We start from the raw sequence: 9515 nt of genomic DNA, 5'->3' as shown, positions 1-9515 counted from the left end.
TTAATGGCTGTATAAAAGGGTATATCAGAGTTGTAGTCTAATTGGATTTTTGTGTCGGATTACTGATAATAGTGTTTTATTTTGGGAAGCGTTTATTTTTAAACATAAAAAATTAAAATACTTTGTTGCACAATGTTTCTTTTTTTACAAATTATATAATGTCAAATAAATACACTTAATCCCAAACATCTTAAAAGTTATTATATATATAAAGATTGTTTACCGTTGCGTTTCAACACTACCGTATAAGATAAAACACATATACCAAATAAACCATAATACCATTAGCATTAAAATACTGCCAACTTAAGTAATAATAAAATCTACTTTATTCTTTGAAATCAAAAATGTTTTTAACTGTCAAGCAACACTGTTCTAATTACACTGTGTTATCGACTTCATAAAAACATGTCATTTTGACATACGACCAGTTGTCTGCCGTCATTTGTAACAACCCCGTGTGGAGAATTTTTATTATTAAATTTTTGAGAAAAAAGTAAAGTTTTTACCAAGTTTTTCAATTAAATCTCTGACAAAATCAAAATAAATTAGGTTTAAGTTTTACAATATACACCAAAGAGCCAGTTAAACGTATTAAATAATAATATATTAAAAAAATAACATAGATATAAAGTAAAAATTATTACCAAAACAAAAAGGTTATGTAAACTTTTCTCCCTATTCCAGCGGCGATAATTCGAATTTATTAAAGTTTAAAGACAGATAAAGATGTTGGGTTTAAGATTTTACGCAAATACGGCCACACAGGTGTTTAGGAGGGCCGCGTTTGGTACTAACCCTGTTATGAGAGCATCCTCTTCAAATGCAGCAGCGGTAGAGGCAGCAGCAGGGGCCTCTTCCAACCAAAGTGCATCGGGAAATGCCGGCAAGGAGATGAAAGATGTAAACAGCCAGGACGTAGATAACGTAAAAAAACAGAAATGTGAGTTTTAAATAGAATAATTGTTTAGCAAATATTTATATCTTTAAAACTTTTATAGATTCTTTGGTAGCTGCTGCCTTTGAAAATCTAAAAGATGATTCGGCGTCTGGTACGTCTAATAAAGCAGCAGCAACTGCTAACAACAATGTCGATGAACGCATTACTAATGCTAAGACAATAAACGGTCTTTTGTCCGTCGCCGAAGGTAATACTCCTTTAACTCGCAAACATGCTCTAAGAATTGTTTCAATTTTGGCTGAATGGAGTACAATAGAACGCGTGAAATTGAATGAATTTGAAAATGATTCACGTTTTTTGAAAGTCTGCCGCATGTTAGGACGTACTGTTAAAAATGGCAATGGTAATGGCAACAGCAATGGTCCAAAACGAATTTCTGGCTTCAGAACCGATGATCTCAATACTGTGTTAGGTGTTGCTGGTGATGATGAGGCAGCTAAATTAATTGCTAGCATTAGTTTGCCACAAATGGTAAAAGTAATGAGTACTCTGGCTGCTCGTAAACGCCGTAGTACCCCGTTGTTGCGCTCGTTGGCTTTTAATATTAGCAGTTCTTCTGAGCCGTTAGATTTGAAACAGTGTGCTGATATCTTCTTTGCCATGGCCACCTTAAACTTCCAAGATTCTGTTTTGGCTGCCAAAGTGTGTGCTGATATACAAGCAGCTCTACCTAAAAATACTGATAAATCAGCAGTAGTTGGTTCAATACTTACAAGTTTGGGTATTTTAAAATATAGAGATTTGGGTGAGTTGTAAATGCTAATAACACATTCTTGATTTTAATTAAAACACTTTTATGATTACAGACATTTTGGAATCACTTACTCAATGGACTTTAAAACATAGTGATATCTGCCGTCCCCAAGACCTGAGTGCTCTCTTCTTAACTTCTGCCATTTTAAATTTCAAAAGCGCTAATATCGACGATGTTCGCCAAAAACTTGTCAAGACAATTGTTCAACAAGATTTTACCAAACATGTTGATTGGCTGAATCATGTTTGGGCTCTAACGATGTTGGGTCTATGTGATAATAAACACTTAGAAAGTGTTCTAGCCCAAACATTTGTAGAGAAACTGCAATCTGATAAGAATGGTCTAACGGCTACCTCAAAAATGAAGTTATTAAACTTAAACAGTTATGCCCAACTAATGGCAACTGACTATAAGGGACCTTTAATTTCCAACGATAGTGTAGTGTATGATGTACCTATGGCACATCCAAAATCAAAACAAGTTCTAGTTAATGGTTTAAAGGACGCTCTAAAGAGTCTTTTACCAGCTAATAATCATGTCAACAGTCTGGTTGATAGCAAAATGGGATTCTTGATTGGTAAGTCGTCTTGTTTTTATAATGTTTTTCTTTTTTGTGTTTTGTTTCATTAAATGCTTTTTAATTTCATTATTTTCATAATCATTTTTTTAATAGTTAATTATTTGTTTGTTTACTGCATAATCACAATATCGTTTAATTATTCCATAAAAATTGTTAATTTGTAAAATGAAAAAGTGGTCTTTAGACAATGCTTAGTAAACATATACATATTGCGAGGCTTAAAAAGTTATAGTTTAAGTATGACTTTTGAACGAATCGGTGGATATGAAATTTTAAAACTATATATGAGTTGAAGAAACATTAAACTTTCATAGGAATTAGAAGAACTTATAGTCCATTTGATTTCTTTAATCTTTTTAAAAATTAGTTTTAGTGGCCTCCGGTAGGTTAGTGGTTAGTGTTCTAGTCTGTTAGGCCGAAGGTGGTTTATTCGATTACCACCTGAGGCAATGGTTGAGGAGCGCATAATAGGCCCGATAGAGGCCTAGGCATTAAATACATATTGAAGTTTATCATACCGGCGTATAAAAAGTTTTTGTTTGAATAATAACTAAACATTGCATAAAGAGGTTTTGGTTTATTATATTGTAAATATCTTTTAGATTTTATACGTTGCACAAAACATAAAACATTTGTCCTAATATTGCTCATCAAATATATATTTCCTTGTTGTAACTAACTCATTTTTATTTGTTTACAAAAATTACTGTATATTGCTTTATTTTAAATCATCGCTAATCCATTATTGGTTTTGAATCATTTGTTTAAAATTTCTTTCTTAATTTGCACTTTAATTGTTTATAAATTGTTGCATTTTATATGTGTATTTAAATTACTCTTCAAGTGTTTGTTTAATAATAAAAAATAAATAAATTGAACTAAAAAAACAACAACAAAAATAAAAAATACTTACAGATGCCATTTGTACTTTTGATGCTAAACGTAATCCTTTGCCCCTAGATAAAGAACATGCTAATGGAATTAGGTAAGTAATTAGGACAAAAAAGAAAACAAGTAACAAGAATAGAAAATGTTTCATTTACATATATCCCAAATATTAAATTGCATTTAAATCGATTTGAAAACAAATTTTATTCCTAAATATTTGATTGCAGACATTTTCTTATTCAAGTTACATAAGGTCCAAAATAGTACCAATATCTTAATATTTATTTTAATATACATTTAAATTTCTACAATTTCCAAGAATTGCTCTGATGGTGGTCGATTATCATGACATTTGCCATGGCACCCATAGATCAGCTAGTGGCATAACATCGCTAAGTTTCGATTTGTTAGAGAAGAGTGGTTACAAAGTGATACCCGTGCCGTACAATGAATTCAACACGAGTGATAAATTATTAAAAAGAGTGCAGTATTTGGAAAGTAAATTTAAAGCGCTCATTAGTACTAAAACAAAATGAAAATAAACTCCTCCAAAAAAAACAATATAAATTTTAGTTTAAAATTTTAAATAATTGGTAAAATAATACAAAAAAAAAAAACGAAGCTGTTGTTAACTTAAAGTCATAAGTATCACCCTCTACAAAACGAACTAATTAACTACCATAATTTAACTAAAAAATTTAGTTTAAATTTGTATTTTTAATTAATTTAATGCTAAATGTATTTGTGTGCTTTTTTTGTCGTCAAAGAAAAGAAAAATATTTTTTTTTTATAAAGAAAAGCATGCAAATAATTTTTTTGTTTTTATTAAATAAATTTAATTTTATTTTTGAAAATATTAAAATTAGTTTTTTTATATAATTTGTGTAGAATTTTACCCAATTTGTAGTTAACACTCATTAGAGTCTTTGTTGATTTTTTGCTTTTACAGCATTCTTGTTGGAGCTTAAATGTTCTAAGCGTACTAGGCGTTGTTTATTCAAACCCGTGTTCCACCATTTACCGGTTTCTGTAAATTCTACTGAAACTGCAGCCAAATTGTGAAAAGCATTTCTGGCCAACATATGACGATTGCCCACCTCTAAACGTATTTTAAGATCGTATACCTTATCTAAATCCTCTACTCTATTGTGATTAATAGTTTCAGTTTCGGTTAAGCAAATACAATTCCAGGGAGACCATTCCTCATTTTTATTCCAGCGTGGTAATCTATAGAATTATAATAAAAAATTATATTGAAATTATCAATTTCAGTTTATAAATAAATTATTACCTTAGTTTTGTTAAATTTTCACATTTATTCAAAATAGAATGGCCATGCCATATTTGTTCGACTATATGACGTACATCATCCACTTGCATTATAAATGCAAAAGAACCATTGCATTTCTTTTTACGTTCTTCACGTTGTATACTACGTAAAATTGCAGTGTAAACAAGATTTTCAGTACAGGCCTCCTGGAAGAGTAATAGTTATTTAATTTTAATACTTGAAAGGATTATCATCATTTCCTTTTACCTTAAGATAGTAGCACTTCTTACAAGTATCCACCTGATATTGCCTGGTGCGTATGGCAAATTGTGAATAAGGTTTTACTTGTTTACAAACTGTACACATTCGATTTCCTTGTTCTTGAAAATATAAAAAATGTTAAAACTCTTATTTTGATCAACGAAAATTCTACTATATAAGTAATCAATAGACCCATTGTTTTAGCTCATTCGTAAAATATTTGATTTGATTTTCGGCCGAAAATAAAAATTGCCACAGATTTTTTTGTGATCTTGGTTTTTATTTTTTTTTATTTTGGATTTTCGGCAGAAAATAAAGATTGTCACAGATTTGTTGGGATCACGGATTTTTATTATTTAATTTTTTTATTTTGACCATTAATTTGAATATAAAATACCGCCGCGACATTTTTGGTACTTTTTCAAACTTGTAAACTTTTGATAAGTAGCTCACATAGAAGTCAATTAAACAGCCTGTATTCTAGACTATAGTCTAGTCAATAGTTTAGTCAAAGTCCAGCGTAAAGTCTTGCCTGCAGACTAGCCTATAGTCTAGCCTATATTTTAGCTTATTAGCCAGTCTATAGTATAGTCTATAGACTAGTCCATAGCCTAGTCTCTCGTCTAGTCTGATCCATTGTCTAGCCTATAGTCCAACTATAGTCGAATCTATAGACAAGACTATAGTATTGTTTAGTTTATAGTCTGATCTAGTCTATAGTCTGTTTATAAGCAGACGTTCTAGAACTAATACAATGTTACACTTACTATGTGTCTTAGTCTCCCTGTCAAATTTTATCAGCTCTACAAATAAAATATTTTGACGTTTGCGCAAAACTTCCACATCACAATATTTTGTATACACCAGTAGATTTCGTTCGCGATCAAACAAATCATAAAGCTTTAAAGAAGATAAAAAACAATCATTTACAAAAGTTTGCATATTTTAACAGAACTACTTCACCAATACAGACATACACACCTCACCAAAATCGGGAAAATCTTGTTCATTTAGCAAGATTTCACGTACTTTATTTATTAAATCCAAACGTTTGTCTTTGGGTAATGATTTCTGTAAATCTTTATAAATTTCCGTTAAAAAACGTACCCGTTGTGTACGCAACAAATCCAAATGCACCACGGTATCTAAATTAATAAATAAAACATTTGAAAATATGTACAAAATTTATTTATATTTTTAACCCACCTCCATAACCAATCCACTTAATGGGTTCGCCCATTTTCTTAAGTAATTGTTCCTGACGAAAATCTTTCATGGCCTCAAACACTAATTGTCTTTGACGATCAATGCCACTTAATAAGGTGATTTCTTTATCCAATAATATATTTATTTCCGCTATACGTGATGCTCCCTCGTACATGCTGGCAATACGCTTCATTTCAGCCATTTTCCATTTTTGCACCTCTCCATACAACAAATCAAAATCATCTTTAGTTCGTGGAAATTGTTTAGCTCTTTGTTCACGTTTTATACTTTTTTGTTGGTTTTCTTGAAAGACCTGCTCTTCGACTAAACGATTTGCTACTAGACGTCTGTAAAATTATATCAATTCTTATAAAATATCTGAATCTTAAATAAGCCATAATTTTGAAGAGAAAATGTTATTTGTTGATATTACCTATATTCTTGGGCACATTGCTTCATCCATTTCATCCACTTCCAACGTCGAAAATTACGTTGTATTAAACATATTTTTCCCAACCTATTTATACGTCTTTCTTGCTGGGCATGTGTAGTATATTTACCAGCTGTTATATAATAATCGGTGGCCTCAGACCAATAACGTACATTATTACCATCAAGCCAACATTGTGACATTTGATCATGCATTGTATCCTTAAAATAAACAAATTATATTTGATATTTAGTAGATCCATTAAAAATACAAATGATACAATTGTTAACTAGTTCTAGAATAGGTGCAAATAAAATCACTTTAAACAACAAAAAACAGCTTATTTGGAACTTGTGATGTCACCACCACCTATGAATCCGTTTTGTGAAACGTGTGATTTCTGAATAGTTTTCCTGGACATCATTGATATCGATCTATTAAAAAACATCTGCTACAATTGTTAACTAGTTTCAGAAAAGGTACAAACAGAACCACTTTAAATTTAAAACCATTAAAATTGGAACTAGTGATGTCACCACCACAGTTTTCCAAGATATCGTTGATATCGCGTAAATTTCTTTCTGTTGCAACAAAATACAAATAAAATATTTATTCAATGTGCTTGCACGTTTCCAGAACTTGCTATTTATACCAGCAGGAAGATCAAAGCACCAACTAACTTAATCGCGATTTAATTGGCCTTTAACTCAGCAATAATTCTGCAATTAAACATTAAGAAAATAAGTTCCGAAGACTTTAAAGTCGAACAGTTTTTAAGCCAAACAGTTCTTGAACTGCATAAGTTTTAAAATTAGTTGTGGAACTTGTTGTGAAATTATTTTTAAAATATCAATAAATACTTACAACCAATTTTGGTTTGAGTTCATGAGTCTGCGTATCTCGGCTAGTATAATTTTGGAATTTGCATTTATTTATAAATGGTCCCGTCTGAGTGAAAGCATCCAAATATTCAATGCCTGTCGTTTTGTTTATGTAACCACATAAAAATGGTTTGACAATCGAACGATTCTGTATTTCGACAACAATATTTTTGGCCTTGCCATTACGAGAATCTTCGGCTGGTATATAAACCGTTATAAAATCAGGTAAACGATATTTGCTATAATAAAGAAAAAGAAATCAAGAAAACGTTAATAGAAATATTACTATGCAAAAAAAGAAATAACACTTCTACACCTGTAATAAACATTTAAATCTAATTTAGGTTGTCTAGACGACTCTTCTTCAGTACTTCTCCCATTTGCTTGATCCTCGATTTTAAGTGGCTTCAATTTAACATTTAATTCCAACTGATATTCATGTATACCATATTCATCATTATCAGTTTCTCGTATTGAACATAAATCCGATAGTATCTGCTGACCTTGTTTGAGTACCAACAAATTTGCATCGATTTCAAAACGTCTAGCAATATCGGTTTTTACTTCAGCTAAAGTCATGCAATTGGGATAAATTTGTGCAATAGTTTGATTGCCTTTTAAACGAAATTTAACTGTAACATTTTCAATATCAACAATTTCTTCGTCTTCTTCCTCTCCTTTTTGGGTTTGTGTCTGTCGATCTTCTTCGCTTGAGGATTGAGTTGTTAAACCTTGTTTTGCTGTTTTGGGTTCTGTTGAATCACATTCACTAAAAGTTTTGGGTGTTGGCACCACGATTATATCGTTAACCGTGGGTAATTTAATTTCATTATCCATTGTTTTTATTTTATATTTTTTTATTAAAAAGTAATTTATTTATAAAAAAATTGGTTTGTTTATAAATTGTTAATTTTTAAAGTTTTTTAAATATTTTAGTGTTTAAAATTATTATTTCGATTTTAAATGTTGCCACTATTGTTATGTGAAGAAAACTGATTATAATTACTATAGAGGAAAATTTAATCAATAGTAGAGAAATTTGTTTTTAAATAGCAATTGTTTCCTTGACATCCAATCATTAGTTTCCTTGGTTAGACATTATGTAGATTAATACATATGTATGTTTATAAATATTATATAATTTTTGTAGGAGTGAAAGTTATTATCACAAAAAAATCACAATACAATTTGCTAATATTAATAACTTTGTTTTGTTAACAATAAATGTCAACTAAGAAATCTATCAAATATTTTTAGGTATAATGTTATTCAGGCGGTTCGTTTAAAAACGATTTTATAATTAATATTGTATTATAAAACAGATGGAATAATAGTTCCGCAGATATGAAGATTTTACAAGTCAAAATGCTGTTACCCTACTTTATAACTAATTTAGCAAATCCTTATAAAAATTTTATGCTCTAGCCTGAAAGCAACGGATTAACTAATAAACCTTTAACACTTAATTGGAACTTTTTTTGCAAAAAAAATTAATATTTATTTCTTTTCCTATCATATTAATTACCATTTTATGGCAGTTTAATATGTCAACAGTTTTTATTTCTATTTTAAACTATTTTCAACTATTATTACGTTTTTTTTTTCATAATCTTTTAATCAACGTTATAAACATCTGTTTTTTAATAATTAACCAAATTAAGGTCAGCTTTGATCAAAATCGATAATCGATCATGATTAATGCGATTTAAATGATATTCTAAACATAATTATAAAAATCTATATAAAAATGATAATAGATTAATATGAATACATTCTGTGTTAGACTTGGGAAATTTTTTTATAAACATTAAATAAAAACATTTTAAAATTCCTTTAATCTGTTTAATATTATAATATTTTATATTCCATGATTCATAAAAATTTACATTTGTAGACTAAAATTGGAATAAGATCTATGTATGTAAAATATACATAGCGATCTGAAAAACGATAGAACTGATACGGAATAATATCGATCAAGGGCCTGTTTTGACAACACATGTCAATAGTCAAACTACTCATACATATACAGTAAACTCTTATTCACGTGTTATACGATACATTGTATATTGTAGAAATACTTAACCCTTTCGGTTTTTCTATGCCATATGGCCAGTTTTAAAGATCGTTTTAAGGCAAAATTCTTATGAATATATTTTTTAATAACTCTATGTTTTTCATTGAAGTTTTTTCTAAAAACAAATTAAAAAAATAGAGAGCGAGCGTTTCTTTAAAAAGAAATTTAAAAAAATATACATTTAAAATGAAAAACAAACTATAAACG

The 9515-nt window shown here is 29.6% G+C and overlaps 2 protein-coding genes across 3 annotated transcripts; one reads left to right on the top strand and one right to left on the bottom strand.

The window, feature by feature from the left end:
- Positions 1 to 392: 392 nt before the first annotated feature.
- On the top strand, positions 393 to 3949 carry LOC111690393 (FAST kinase domain-containing protein 4). 2 transcript variants are annotated; one of them, XM_023452863.2, is made up of 6 exons: positions 393 to 496; positions 688 to 943; positions 1002 to 1706; positions 1768 to 2292; positions 3211 to 3280; positions 3503 to 3949. In XM_023452863.2, exons 2-6 carry the CDS (start codon positions 730 to 732, stop codon positions 3717 to 3719), a joined length of 1731 nt encoding a protein of 576 aa, XP_023308631.2. In that variant the 5' UTR covers positions 393 to 496; positions 688 to 729; the 3' UTR covers positions 3720 to 3949. The 2 variants fall into 2 exon arrangements, with proteins under 2 accessions (XP_023308631.2, XP_046806145.1); XM_046950189.1 differs by having other exon boundaries at positions 490 to 591.
- A 58-nt stretch (positions 3950 to 4007) lies between these two features.
- LOC111690407 (IQ and ubiquitin-like domain-containing protein) lies at positions 4008 to 8168 on the bottom strand. The gene is made up of 9 exons (XM_023452880.2): positions 7548 to 8168; positions 7215 to 7470; positions 6354 to 6571; positions 5921 to 6267; positions 5696 to 5859; positions 5482 to 5614; positions 4721 to 4833; positions 4475 to 4659; positions 4008 to 4410 (listed from the first exon to the last, which is right to left on the bottom strand). The coding sequence occupies exons 1-9, from the start codon at positions 8066 to 8068 to the stop codon at positions 4101 to 4103; spliced, it is 2247 nt and encodes a 748-aa protein (XP_023308648.2). The 5' UTR covers positions 8069 to 8168; the 3' UTR covers positions 4008 to 4100.
- Between the last annotated feature and the right edge of the window lie 1347 nt (positions 8169 to 9515).

Source organism: Lucilia cuprina, chromosome 4, assembly GCF_022045245.1.
Source record: "Lucilia cuprina isolate Lc7/37 chromosome 4, ASM2204524v1, whole genome shotgun sequence".
NCBI classification, from domain to species: domain Eukaryota; kingdom Metazoa; phylum Arthropoda; class Insecta; order Diptera; family Calliphoridae; genus Lucilia; species Lucilia cuprina.
This window is presented reverse-complemented; position numbering and strand designations above follow the sequence as displayed.

What these genes read in the sequence shown, in the direction of transcription:
- LOC111690407 (XM_023452880.2), bottom strand. Translation starts at nt 8,068, where the DNA reads ATGGATAATGAAATTAAATTACCCACGGTTAACGATATAATCGTGGTG. An exon ending in AACTCAAACCAAAATTGGTT is followed by an intron (nt 6,572 to 7,214) that starts GTAAGTATTTAT and finishes GTTTATTTTAAG; the next exon opens with GATACAATGCATGATCAAAT. An exon ending in CAGGGAGACTAAGACACATA is followed by an intron (nt 4,834 to 5,481) that starts GTAAGTGTAACA and finishes TATATTTTCAAG; the next exon opens with AACAAGGAAATCGAATGTGT.
- LOC111690393 (XM_023452863.2), top strand. Translation starts at nt 730, where the DNA reads ATGTTGGGTTTAAGATTTTACGCAAATACGGCCACACAGGTGTTTAGG. An exon ending in TAACGTAAAAAAACAGAAAT is followed by an intron (nt 944 to 1,001) that starts GTGAGTTTTAAA and finishes AAACTTTTATAG; the next exon opens with ATTCTTTGGTAGCTGCTGCC. An exon ending in GAACATGCTAATGGAATTAG is followed by an intron (nt 3,281 to 3,502) that starts GTAAGTAATTAG and finishes ACAATTTCCAAG; the next exon opens with AATTGCTCTGATGGTGGTCG.